Source organism: Ooceraea biroi, chromosome 9 (genome assembly GCF_003672135.1).
Source record: "Ooceraea biroi isolate clonal line C1 chromosome 9, Obir_v5.4, whole genome shotgun sequence".
NCBI classification, from domain to species: domain Eukaryota; kingdom Metazoa; phylum Arthropoda; class Insecta; order Hymenoptera; family Formicidae; genus Ooceraea; species Ooceraea biroi.
In genome coordinates this window covers 3,384,571-3,398,404 of record NC_039514.1, presented here as the reverse complement: position 1 = coordinate 3,398,404, position 13,834 = coordinate 3,384,571, and the positions used below count along the sequence as shown (strand labels likewise).

Here is a 13,834-nt window from a genome sequence, read left to right as displayed (position 1 = left end):
GGCATCACCGATCGTAACTGCGACGCTGCTGATGATTACCGCACGCGCAATAAACTGGACATCCTACGGCTCGTAAACGGCGCGATCCGAGTGCTATAATTAGCATTGCGGGCTCGCGTTACGTTGGACATTATGTATTTCGATCAAACGGATTGGATTTAACCTCGTGTCAGTCCTCTCCGCGAATAAAGCACGACCACCATTGTGCGAAACCTGGAGTCTCTCTCTCGTAAGATTAGTCGAGTCGGAGCTGACGAGAGAGATACCACGACGGTAATATGCGCGTTTCACTTGAAACGCGAAGCGTAGGTTCGCTCCGCGTTCACTTCCTCCTCTGTCCGTGTTACAGATAAGACTGTCATCCAGAAAGGGAATCGCCAGGATCAATGCTTGCGCCATCCATAAGGGGACACAGTTCCCCCGGAGAAACAGTCGCTGGCTGGTTTAAACTCGTCTGATTTTCGTATCACAACAGATCGCCCGTCCTTCCGTTATCAAGGCACATACGACTGAATGAGTCGCACTGCTCGCCGTTACTTTCGAGAATCACTGCAATCCGTTAAAGACATTATACACGTTCACGATGCGTGACCGGTCGTTGCGCGTTACCAAACGGCGCAACGTTCTTTTATATACCAATGCTTATCGATCCTTCCGTTCTAGGGTAGATCGAGGGAATATTCGCGCGTGAATTCAACTCGGGGAAAAATCGAGAAAGTGATCGAGGAAACCGATTGTACCACGTTATCAGGCAATTAAAGTCACTTGGACTGTTAGAACGTATCGGGATGCTTAATAAATCCGAGCGAGTGAACGCGCGAGGCACGCGCGAGTGCAGCAACGCAGTCATTGAACTCGTCGTTGGCCACAATTTTCATGTAAAACGAGGGCAAGGCTATTTTATTCGTAGTGCCTGGGATAAGCGAACGGATTCGCTACAAGGAGGTAGATGCGGCTCGTCAAGGCGTAAATTTCATTGTGCAACACAAAACAATGCACTTTTACGACACATCGCGTAACGCCGCGCGACGTATCTAAGAGTACTTGCATTTCATCGCTTAAAAAAAGTTATATCCCACACATTAAATTCGTCACAATAAATTTTATTCGCGTTTGAGCCGTTGCTGCTCGTCTATTGGCGCCCAGATCAGACCTCCGCAAATTTCAGTCAACGTTGGGCCAGGCAGCGAGCATCCGTCTTATTCTTACGCGATACGACGTTACATCGGAGAGAAGTGTCACGATGGTAACAGCTGGAATTTCATTCGTTCTACAAAAGGCGCGGAGAAAGCGAGGCGCTAGCAACAATGTGAGACGTTGCCCAGGATATTTCGCGGGCGGATTCTTCTATACACGAACGGCAAATTACGTTACACGCTCGCGCGCGCGTCCATCAACCGTTGCTGCATCTGGGCAGCCTCTGAAAAAGTGTGTCATCGAATACTGAACGCTAGCGTTTCGTTAACGACATCGCGTTACTATCGAAGCGAGCAACGTCTATCTCGTAGTTGGTCGGATTAAATTAGACAGCAGCGCCAAATATTATGTCCAGTGTACAGGCTTTGTCAAAAATTTTACCAAGAACTTTGTCACCGCCTTTATCGTGACTAGCAGTGTTTACGGAGATACGACTAATTAAACGTGATGGCACAGAAATCTATTATTCGCTGTCGCATTCCTTACAGGCATGCCTCTGCGTCGCGATAAAAAGAGAAAAAGTCATCGCGTTTTATCGCGATCAATAGGCGCACGAATGCGACGACTTTATGCAATGCGAAGTGCAGCGACTCGCATGTTACGCGATAATTTTCGCATCACCGTGAGTTCGTATCGTAGCAAAAATCGATATTTCCTTTCCGAGACATCGATATTTAATCCTTCGCATTTGCTACCGCGAGAAAATGGAAAACATAACATTAATCAATCGATTAACGTAACATTATCGGCAAGTTAGGAATTTCCGCGAAACTCATAGTTTTAGCAGGGGCCTTATTCCACGGAAAGTTCTCCCTGCAAGATCTTGCTACAAGATAAATTGCACGATTCTCTCATAAAATTTGTCATGGATCTTTCACCTCGACAAAACTTATATCGTTTAAAGCGCTCGAAACACAAAAGTGTATCAACTGAGACCTTTAGTATTATATCTCAGTGAATGGTGGAAGACCGGTATAATTCATTACGAAAAATCTACGGAAAACTAAACTTTCTTTCGAATAAAAATATAAACATAGAAGGAGCGCAAATTAATAGAAAATTCGAGAAAAGAAATTTTGAATCAATTAAGGAAAATTAATGGTCCCTGTACAAACGAGGAATCTTCTTGAGGTTGCTTACGCGTGTTGTCACACGCATAGCGGGTGAAGAATTACTACTGTCAATAGCAAAACATGACTCCCTCCGAAATAAATTCTCTCGCACTCGTCGAAATAACATTAACATTCGTAAATGTAATTTAGTGAACAACAACCAACGTGTCCGCGTTGCCTGATTTATCATTACGTTACTTATCTAATCTCGCGTATTGTAAGACCGAAATACATCCGTATTTCCATATACAGAGTGTTCGAGATGAAAAAACAGTTCTCATGAAGATATTATTAAAATTCCTCTCGATATCATCAGCTCCAAGTGGCAAGTTCCCCATTTTTATTCGCTCGCATCTTTGAATTGGCTATTAATATCCCGATATTTTTAATTTCAGCGACGAGAGGATTAAAAAGAAGCATGATCGTGTTAGGATACATCGATGATACTCACCACCACCAGAGTTCCAGCAATTATCAGTCATCCCTGTTTATCCATCTGCAAAGTTGGCACTACATTATAATTACACCGATCCAACTCGCTCGAACGTCTCGCGGCACGCTGGTCTTTGACGGCGGCGTTATGCACACCGGATGCACTTTTCATGAGCCCCTAGTGCCGCCCAACAAAACTCTCAGCTCCGCCGCATCGCTTTACACCAATGAGAGCACCTGTCTCATTATTGATCTCACACTACACTCTCTCGATCGCGATGTACCGGGTGGGTTCCACCCGCGAGAGCATCCATAGGTTTTCGCACTCGCGGCACTTCGGCTCCGAGTTCCCGGCGACGAACCTGAGGATCTTCCTGTAACGGCCCAATCACGCGCGTCTACAGAACTGTCGAGCGTTTACCTACTTTTAATTGCTATCGCAGGCCCGTTTAATCGTAATTACCCGGGATTACCGACAGTTTGAGCTATCGAGCGGATCGATCGGTGCCTCCTTAGAATCTACCTCGGACGAAGCATCGTGCTTTGAGAGAAGAGGATTAAAATAGACGCCCAAGACTTTGTGTCTTTTATATGGCGTCACAAATATTACTTGGCAAGAGGTTCATTTGGCCAAACAAAAAAAACCGACACTTTCAGCAAAAATTAATCGCTCCTAACTTTGATCTCGTCACGCGTGGGCATTGTTAGTTGAACTCATTACGATGTATATTTACAATTCAGATAACGATCTATCGTCCAAGAATAGATGAATACCATTACGAAGCAACGAATCTCGAAATAAAACACTCAATAATAATTAGCATGCATCGATACGCGTTGCAACTTTAAAAAATCTTCCAGAGTTTTTCGATCCGATTTTAAATTGCTGTCTGCCATCAGCAATGAATTTCACCGAACAATTTCTCCTTTTGCTCATCTGGCGTAATATCGGAAGGAAAGCCGAGACGGGCAAATGCCACGATGTAAGTTATATCAGGTGTAGCAACGCGCATAATGGCGGTATGATAAATCAGGAACCCCGTATCGAACACGAGCGCGAAATTCGAACCTTGAAAAAATTATGGGCACGACCGACTTTCCGTCAGATCCGTCGTCAGACCCGCGACAGTTTCCGTTCTCTTTTCTCTCTCGCTTTTTCCCGAAAAGATTAATATATATCCGTCTCGTTCAAAGAGTAGGAAAAAATGCGAATTAGAAAGTGTACTTTAGCGTTTTTTCGCCTTCTTAATCGCGCTTAATCAAGCGAACAGTCCTCTTTAGGTGGACTGTTGAGACAAGGTTATGCACATAAAATAAAATAAAGACGGCGATTCGAGGTCTATTAGCGTTCAAGTCTGAAATACACGACGGATCACAATTATTACGACGGCGCGCAATTATTCCATGAAATTGAATTAATTTTAAAGTTACCCGATTTATCTGCAACAAAAATAGTTGAAACGTGTTCAATTAACGCGAGTAACGAGTAGCTCCGATCCTTCAAGATGGCATTAATCGTCAGCAATAAAATATTTCGCCATCCATATTGCATGAAAGAGACGCACGGAGAGCAAAATGAAAAATAAAATTGCAACTACCGAATGAGGAAAAATGTTGACGAACGATGTCGAAAGGATGGTCGCACGGACACCGCGAGTATCTAGCGTAATCTTGTTACGGATAGACGACGTTACTGATCTTACTGTTACGGTCCGTTAGGTCCGAGGCCCTTATTGGCCCGGATATCAGTGTCGACAAAATTACAACGCAACAATACCGACGGTGTAGGTGCCGCTTTGGTCAAAGAGAGCAAATTGATCGAGACAGCGAGCACCGTCGGCGCAACCGGCCGTTTAATCCGCCGATCGATCCGATCGCGCGAGTCGCGGTACACCACGAAACGGCCTGCGATCCTTTCCCGCAATTCGGACTCGGCTCGGTCGAGCGCGAGCGAGTGCGAATTATCGGTCGGCGATCGGTCCGCGCGTATTTACGGCGGACGCGCAATACGCTCGAAAAACTCTACAGTTCGTAGACGCTTGGCGCGAGAGAACCGAACGCGAGGCGACGACGACAAGGCGATGGCTCGGGTCGTCGAGGCCTTCCCTCCCTCCCTCCCTCCCTCCCTACCCCCTTCCGCCCAGTCGCCTCCCGGTCTCCGCGACGTCCAGCCGGAGACGTTGGAGGTTACACACAACCAGTAATCGATTCACCGCTGACAACGCGCTCTTCGAGATCGCAGAAAGACGACCGCGACGTCTCGTCGCGAGACTCACTTTTTACTCCTTTTCTTTCTTCTTTTTCTTCTTCACTCCTTTCTTCCCCTTCTTTCCCTTCCGCCAGCGGTCTCTCACGCTCGCGAAAACGACGCGATTACGAACGAACGCGCGACGATAGGGGGTCGCCTCTCCGTGTTCGTTTCACTTCGCACCGCTTCCGTTTTCTTCCCCCGCACACGGTATGTGTGTCTCTCTTTCTCTGTCTTCCGCTCTGGTTCGCTTCGTGCCGATCGTGCCGATGTCTCTCTCGCTCCCTCTCCTCTCTCGCTTGCACGCGTGGACGACGCGCACTTCCTAATACGCTCCTGTCTCTTTCGCACGCACAATTGTTTTTCTTGCTCACACTCACGAGCGAAGGCTGGTCGAAGCGGTGACACGCGCTCGTGAAATTTCGTGACTCCACTGAACAGCACGCGCCGTTCACCGCATCTCCCGTCGCATGACAGACGCGGATATAATCTTTCCTCTCGCACTCCTCCTCCTCCTTCCTCTTTTCCCTCGTGAGGATTCAAGGAAAGTATCTCTTATGGTCTGTTGCCTTCTCCGTCCTTCTCTCTCACGACATAGCGCCCTCCGTTTATCGGAAGAAAGGAGGAAAAACTCATCTGGAAGATGGCCGCCGCCCGCCAGTCACCGATTTATTCCTCTCTTGCATGGCGCACTCTTTCACAACGGGCCACCGCGAGCCGCCGCGGCTTCGGGTCGTTAACTGCGACACTCGGACACGAGGAGACGAGAACGATGACGGCGGCTACGACGGTAACGACCACGACGACGAGGACGATAACGGCGACAACACTACGAACGATGACACGAGCGAAATCCTAGATACCGGCACGCGCGCGTCGACCACACTCACGCTCGCTCGTCCGACAGTACTTGTACTAAAAAGCTCACCTCGTAGGATCCGTAACGCACTCTCCTCTTCGTACACAGAAGCGTAACACAGAGGCGCACACTCACGAGTCACGACACACGCGAGCGCGCGCGCACGCGGCCTCGTATGTGTACACACTGCACCGCGCCGCGCGGAGTAGCAGCGGTGGTTCGCGGACGGAGACACACGAGCCTTTTAAAAAAGGCGATGCGGCGCCGCGTCCCTCGCTTTACTTCTCTCTCTTTCTCTCTCTCTCTCTCTCTCTATCTCTATCTCGACTCTTCTTTCTTTCTCTCTCTCTCTCTCTTTCTCGTTTTCTCATCTGTGGTTCGCCTCGAGTGATCAGGCGGAATCGCGGTTCGCGCGTCGCACACGTTCGTCACCTCGAAAAACGTGGCTCGTTGGACGTCTCGTTGCACTCGCGACACGGAATTTAACAGTAGCGACGGCGACGACAGTGACGTTGTCAGTCACACACCATGGCGTTCGCACGGCCTCCTCTGTCTCGCTCTCGTAAGCCGAGCGGCACCTTACGGCACTTCGGCTATTATCGGTGAGCTACGATGTTTATTCGGTGGCGCATCGGCCGACCAGTCACGGCTCACGGCAAGATCATCCCCAGTTCTCGCTTTCGTTTCCCTACTAGATGTCGCACCGTCCCGCGCCCCGCGCCGCGATTTTAAGGGTGCATTCACACCGACCGGCATACGAATAAATTTCGCCGCGATATCGTTCTGGCGAAATGATTAATATTTACATATTAATTAATAGATATAAACTTAACAAGTAGCTGTTACAATGATTTGTTGTAATAAAAAGAACCATGTATAGATTCAGAAGAGGATATATTATTTCTTTTTAATACTTTGACTAATGGCAATACTACAATCATACAATAATACAGTACGGTACGGTACGGTACAATAAATTCTTGATCGCGACGTTTAATCTCTTTACACCTCCCTAAGCTGTACAAACTCGTGTTACAAATATAGAAAATATATTCGATTATGCGACAAGCGAGTGGTCTTCAGATTTTCAAGCGATCTTCAAGAGAATGCAGAAACATACTATGAAATTATTAAACTTTTAACGCGCTCTCTCGACTGGTAACTTGATCGTTATTTTACCTAAACTTGCGCCATTTATTTAATTACAAAATGCATTTTGCGTCTTTTTCGGATAGATCGTCCAATAATCGATATTTGCTTTAAAAACGTAAACGTCTTATATTTGGCACGCCACTTATATAAATAAAAATGTATCCTATTCGAGATATCGAATCTCGAAGATTCAACTTGAATTGCGAATTGTTGTAAAACTCTAAATATATCACAAACACAACGTATTCTCTTATGATAACTTAAATACTAGACGGACATGTCAACCGTTTATTCTGAAAATAAAGTTAATCGAGGGACTTTAAATAAGAAAGTACTTATTACTATTATTAAATTATAAATATCTGTTCAATCATTTTCGAAATAAACAGTTTACATAGAGTCTATGTACGTATCTGCTTTTTATTTATTAAATAACAACTTGAAACAAAATTTAAATACCAGATTGAAGCTTCATTCAATTGTTGATAATTATATATCATTATTACATCAAATATATTTAATTTATATATAATTTACATAAAATATATACATAATTTCTGTCGTATTTCGTGCGCTCATCAAATAATTTATTTGAATATATAAACTTCTTGACTCAAAAAGAAAGGACTTGGTCTTACATTTCGTGTGCTTATCTTCGACGCGCAATAAATTATTATTAGATTTGTTTGTTTAACTACGCTGCTGAATTGGTTGCATACTATTTTTAATTGTTAATCTTTATAGGACGTGCTTTTGAAATTTACATTTATTCTTCTTAAATTTTCAGTGCTTAAACACCGAATTAATCTAAAACACTGCATGCTCTACGAGTTTCAACAGGGCAGTAATGCAACTGCAGTTACGATAGAATTGTGTACGACATTAGGGGAAGATGGTGCAGACGTTGGAACAATTTAATGATGGTTCTCGAAATTTCTCGAAGATGAGCCGCATACCGACAGGCACTCGGACTTTAATGACGATATCTTAACGGCCCTACTTCTTGAAAATCCATTTTTATCTAGCAGGGACATAGTGAAAAAATTAGTATCTCGATATGTAAACAAACTGGGACATGTTCAAAAGATTGGACGATGGGCATGAATGTAGCGAAACTAATTTGGCCATCCGTATCATCATGCATGTGCTCTTGGCACAATTTTTAGCCTTTTTTGGACCGGTCAATCGCGACAAAAAATGGATTACATACGATAATCCAGTCAGAAAAAAGCGAAGTGCCCTATGAGAAGGCCCTACCTGTTTCCAGGAATAGTATCTACCAACAAAAAAGAGTGCCCTATATCTGCTGGGACAGAAAAGGACTTATACATTGTGAGCGTCTGCCACCTGATTAATGCATTATCTACTAGGAGCAGTTGATGATTAGATACAAAAATCAAGGAAAAACGACCAATCATGTTGAAAGTGATAACATCCGATCACCGCACTTAAGACCAAACAGAAACTAAATAAGCTGGGCTACAAAGTTCCTTCCCATCCACCTTACTTTTTTTAATGAGAAAAAATTTTCAAGTGATGACGTGGATAATGCACCGTTTAGAATTCTTGCATGAAAAAAATGAAAACTTTTTTGCGTCCGGCATTGATAAGCTGTCGTAGATAAAAATAGCCAAAAAATATATATATTGTTAAATAAATTCTTTGTTAAAATTATATTTTTAATTTCAATTTTATCGGAAAATACGATAGAAATTATGCAACGACCTAATATAAAATAGCTATATTTCGGAATTAAGTTCATTAAATTAAATTTTGTATATGTATATATATCACATTATCTTGTTACAAAATATCGTAAGACTTAATAAACGCTAATAAATATGGCGCTACTTATTTTTAAAATACCGCCGCTTAATTAACACAAAAGTGGTATAAAAAATTGTTTGAGTATTACATATCCCACTTAAAGAGTCAAATTGTTTCTTACTAATTTCATTACAAATCTTTTCATTATCTTTATTAGAAAATTCTTCGCATAATTCTACAAATATCATAGCGAAGGAAAAGATTCTTACTACAATCGAATACGTTGCTATCATTGTAACTATGCTAATAGAATGCTATAAATGATCTATATGGATTTTTAATTGAAACGTAAAGCTGATACAACTAACAGCAGCTCTTCATTCCAAGAATAATCGTCTGCGATCTTCATAAAGCTAACAATTTATTCCGATGAATATAAGAACGGTACAGATAGAAGAAGTTTACTTTAGCGACTACCTATGATTACTATCAAAGTGAGTTACTATCAAATTACAAGAATCGTCATGTCATATACGAAAATTAATTGTACAATGTAATCTCGATAATGAATGGAGATATCGATATTGTCAATAACGAGATTAGTCCTAATGCAAGTGAAATGAATTATGCAACGATATAAAATGTTTACGCATTGTCGGGTGTTCCATTCTCTATATACCTATAATTCACTATCCGTGATAATACAAAATATTAAAACCCTGTAAATAGGAATTTATGATAATGTACGACTCGGCGTATATCAAATACACCATTCCTCCGCTTAAGGGAGACCATTTTCTTCCTATTTGAGCAATAAATTAAATAAAAATCTTATGAAAATAATACGCGTAGTACGCGCAACAAAATCGCTTTAATAATAATCGCGATGTAAATGTGCGCGTAAATATAACGATGTACTATTTCTTATGTACAAAGAATACAGGTACTTTCTTAAGCGAGAGTTTATCAATGTATAAATGAAACAATAATATTTCTGTTATAGTGTATACGTGTCTTACAAGACGAGCAAGATTTATCATTGATTGCCTTTATTCTGTAGGAAACACTGTCTCCGGTACTCAATGGCAAATTGAAATTTAACGCATCGCTAAATTCTAGGCAGCATGCAATGAAAAAGTTAAAGAAAAAGCAACAGTTGTACGTTTGTGTGTAACAAAATTATATCACATATTTTGCAGACACCAGTAAGTAAACCAGTAAGAAATTATATACATTCGGCAAAATGATTAAACTACATCTATGTACTTAATCAGTGATACGTCAGCCTGAGCAACTTCTGCTCGGTTTCTCAGTTTGCAGATTTAACAAACTCCTTGCAAAATACTGTATCATAATCTATGCTAATATAATTGTACATACGTATATGTTTACATGTACGCCGGTTCCTTACCTCGTGTTTCTTCTCATGAAAAATGGGATGCTCTAAAAAATCCGACCATTACAAGCCTTTAACAAGCACGTCCTACATTCTGGAAACAAAAGTCTTTTTCGTCTCAATTTTATATATCTTTAAGCTGTATTATATGCTCCTTATTGATGTTTAATATCTTGTATTTTTTAAATTTTATTTTCATTCTCGCTCTCTCTCTCTCTCTCGCGCGTACGTTTTTATATTAATCAAGATCTATGGTAATGTCAGCGTTATTAGCAGTAGAGACATTCATCTCCTCATCCTCGATAGAATCTTTATCTGTGACACCGCATACTGTGTGATGGTTGTTTGCCGTTTGATTGTCAGTCTTTGTCTCGTCGACCGGCTGAACTGTCGTCAGCGTGCTCCACCAATTCGAGAACGCCCCCTTCGCTTGCGATAGCGCTCCCCCTTTTTGCAAATTGTTAGTTTCAACAATGATATTTCGACAGATACGATTCTGAAGGGATTATCCGTTATAAAATACAATCAATTTAAACTAGTGTACGAATATAGAAATTTCGTTTGACAAATGGAAAAAAAAATGGAAAAAATAATAGATGTAAAATCGTGCAGCCTTACCTACAGCCTTGCCAGTGGTCGCGACTGCGCGTCCAGTCGACGCCATCGCTTGATTCAATTTTCTACCGCTTTCCGTATTCTGCATGGTGCTGCAACACAAAGGAATCGACCGATTGAATTCTCTTATTCCGTGCTCCGTCTACTTGAAATTTACAATTCATCGCAGGCAGCGTACTTACTGCGACAAGCGTAGTTTCATATCCTGCACCGACAGCTGGCCGGCAAAGGGATGACCGGGCTCGATATTGTGTATTTCCGGCTTGCTGGCGTTGTACCACGCCTTGTAGTTGTTGGTGCCGCGCCACGCGGACATGAACGCCGCGTTGTAGTGATCGGACTGGCGCGTATCCTGCTGCACGGAAGTACGCAGCATGCTCAACAAGTATACTCGGAACTGCGTCCTGATCCACTCGTCACCGCCCTCCCAGCCGACCCCGTCCAGAAATATGTCTTTCCGCGGTTCGGCGACGTGTCTCACGACGTAGTCGGCGAATCTCAAGTCCTCAGTGGTCAGGTGCAACTGTCGCCTCAGCTCGGGGTCGGTCGTCTCTATCCGCGTGTTCTCGACCTTTCACACGTGACATAAAATAACATGAATCAAGCGATTGATGATTTTTAATTTCTCGATATTTATGCTTACCTCAACTAGAACGTCAATAAGCTGCTTCTTCTGTTTGAACAGTACATTCGTAGCGCCCACCACGTATCCTCTGACGTTAACGTCGCCCAAAAGATCCAAATACGGCAAGGATAGGTAGGGCAAGCAGAGGTACCCCTGAAATAAATTCATTTCACGATATACATTCTCGATAAAATGCAATAGGTTCCTGATAAAAGACGCATCATCATCATCAGGATATTATTACTTTCATAAATAGCTCCAAAGGTAAGCCGCACAGCTCCGGATTGATGTGCGCGATCTGCGTGATGTTGTTCGTCAGCCTCACGTCGGAGAGCGCGTCGTTACTCGTGTCGCGGGGCAAACTGTTATCCGTGTCGCCCGTGCCCAGGGTGATTGCGTTCACGCTGTGCACCCTGTGCACGTTGTCGTTCGACTTTGGGGAATACTTGGAGTTGTTACTCTCCTCCATGTAGGACTCCGTGCACTCTTGCGCCGACTCGATCTCGATAACTTTCATGTTCAGATTTTCGTTATCGTTGTTATTCTTTTGTATAGTCACGTGCCGCAGTCCGTCCAGACACTTGCCCTCCATGGACTCGAGGGTCTTGTTGTCGTTGAGACACAGAGAGTTCCTGTTGCTGTTATCATTGCACTGTTCATGCTCCGAGTTGGACATGTTGTCTCTGACGATGGAAGTGCACGACAAGTTGGAGTCGACGACTTTGTTGCTCGAGATTTCCTCCTCGTCGAAGGTCGGAATTGGCGACATTGGTCTGGAGGGTCTAAAAAATAGAGGAATTATTTTTTGTTGCTTATTGTATTACCGAAAATTTTAGGGGATTTTTTTAGTGAAATACCTAACGCATGCAGCTTGCTGAAGACCATGTTCGATCATGCCAGGATACAGCGACAACAGAGTCAGTATCGTAGTGCACAGTGGCTGTACAGGCGACTGGTAGAAAACTATCCTCTTCTCAAGTAGGAGTAACTTAAATAATAGCAATACTTTGTGACGAAATTGCAGTATGAAATCTCTTGCGGATAAACCTATAAAATATAAGCATCATCAGTATACAAATCGCATAACATTTCATCAAAATCGTTTTTATGGATACTTACCGACAAAAATCTGTGGTGGTATCTGACTTTCACTACTCATACACGAGTTTAGATGATGGTAGGTATCCTTCAATAAAGACACCTTACTAAAATCACCTTCCTCAAAGTACGCGTGGGTTATTAGCGCCATTTTTACTTGAATGTGCCCGTACAGCGGCAGAGTGCTCAGCACGCAAACCGACTTCTGAACCGTGCCTCTTGTTATGTCGGATGTGCGGTTTTTGAGTTTCTGTAAACAGCGCTGTCAGTATGCTGACTTGACAATTAAGCGAATTAAGGCAGCAGGGCATTCTCACCTCGACCGGTATTTGCCTGAAACACGAGATGCCGTATATCGTACGTTTCGGATCGTTGAGACTAGGTAAGTGAAAATAGACTGTGTCTTCGTCGTAGTTGTGGGAACCGTCAGGTAGGGCCAGCGTGGGCAGGTACTTCCATCCTAAGGGGCACTCGTTGGGCGCGTCAGGCACCAACGGTGGAAACGAATACTCCACCTGCAAAGTGACATCACTTGCTATCAAGACTGACTGGAGCGCGTGGAACGCGGATGCAGGACGAGGACGCAGGTTAATCGGCGGATTTACCTGACAGCCTTTTTTGTGATGAAATCCGATGACGATGACGTGAAGAATCGGACCGTTCGATTCGGCCATCCTCGCGACGCTGCTTGAGACAAAGCCACAACACTTGGGCGCTCCGAGCACGTATATTTATGGACAACTCGCGAGCATCATTTAAAAACCTCGAGAGATGCCCTTCTGCTGGCAGACGAACTGATAGCGGCGACACGCGAGTTGACATGCGCCAGCGTGATACACATCCGCGCACCAAGCACAGTTCTGTGTGCATGCGCACACGTACACACCTATCGCATTTACGTCGCGATAACTACCAATAATAGCGTCGTAAATTCATTTTTAATCGCTCCGAGTCATATTGCTATTCAATATCGTGCGTCTTATACTCAAAATTCTATCGTTCGATAGATTTCATTTCACTTTTTATTTCTCTTTTTTGTGAACTTGCTCCAAAATTTTATAGGATGCAAGTCGCACGTTATTCCAAGTAAAAACTTCCGTAAACTTGACTAGTGTCGATTACAAATAAAAAGTTTATTCGATATGAATTGTATTATTTAATAATGTCATCAGACTCACCGTCGAGTCGTGCTGCCGTTTTATGTTCCAATCAAAAATCCTGGTAGATTGCGGCGGATTTTCTTGGAGCCGACTCAGAGGGAGCGAGTATACGGAACCGTGGCGTTATCTATTAGAATTTCTTGAAACTAATAATGGAAAAGCGTGTCTTTATT

At 43.3% G+C, this 13,834-nt stretch overlaps 2 protein-coding genes across 5 annotated transcripts in view; both read right to left on the bottom strand.

Annotated features, from left to right (window-relative positions):
* The window catches only part of LOC105281291 (serine/threonine-protein kinase tousled-like 2), a 38,621-nt gene extending 32,160 nt beyond the window's left edge, over positions 1 to 6,461 (bottom strand). For 2 of the 4 annotated variants that reach the window (XM_011342388.3, XM_011342390.3), the window contains exons 1-2: positions 5,018 to 6,461; positions 2,761 to 3,115 (exon numbers count right to left, since the gene is read on the bottom strand). In XM_011342388.3, the coding sequence (XP_011340690.1) occupies positions 2,761 to 2,791 (31 nt within the window). In that variant the 5' untranslated portion in view covers positions 2,792 to 3,115; positions 5,018 to 6,461. Of the gene's footprint in view, positions 1 to 2,760; positions 3,148 to 5,017 lie in introns of those variants that run through there. The other 2 variants (XM_011342389.3, XM_020032298.2) reach the window with 2 other exon arrangements.
* Positions 6,462 to 6,725: 264 nt separating this feature from the next.
* Positions 6,726 to 13,736, bottom strand: LOC105281290 (late secretory pathway protein AVL9 homolog). Its single transcript, XM_011342387.3, has 9 exons — positions 13,107 to 13,736; positions 12,819 to 13,016; positions 12,523 to 12,751; positions 12,261 to 12,450; positions 11,648 to 12,185; positions 11,422 to 11,556; positions 10,961 to 11,349; positions 10,782 to 10,870; positions 6,726 to 10,610 (listed from the first exon to the last, which is right to left on the bottom strand). Exons 1-9 carry the CDS (start codon positions 13,173 to 13,175, stop codon positions 10,402 to 10,404), a joined length of 2,046 nt encoding a protein of 681 aa, XP_011340689.1. The 5' UTR covers positions 13,176 to 13,736; the 3' UTR covers positions 6,726 to 10,401.
* Between the last annotated feature and the right edge of the window lie 98 nt (positions 13,737 to 13,834).

Excerpts from the sequence above, each read along its gene's own strand:
- LOC105281290 (XM_011342387.3), bottom strand. The coding sequence starts at position 13,175 with ATGGCCGAATCGAACGGTCCGATTCTTCACGTCATCGTCATCGGATTT. Across the intron at positions 11,557-11,647 it reads CTTTGGAGCTATTTATGAAA|GGGTACCTCTGCTTGCCCTA; the intron begins GTAATAATATCC and ends AATTTATTTCAG. Across the intron at positions 10,611-10,781 it reads GACCACTGGCAAGGCTGTAG|GGGGAGCGCTATCGCAAGCG; the intron begins GTAAGGCTGCAC and ends ATTTGCAAAAAG.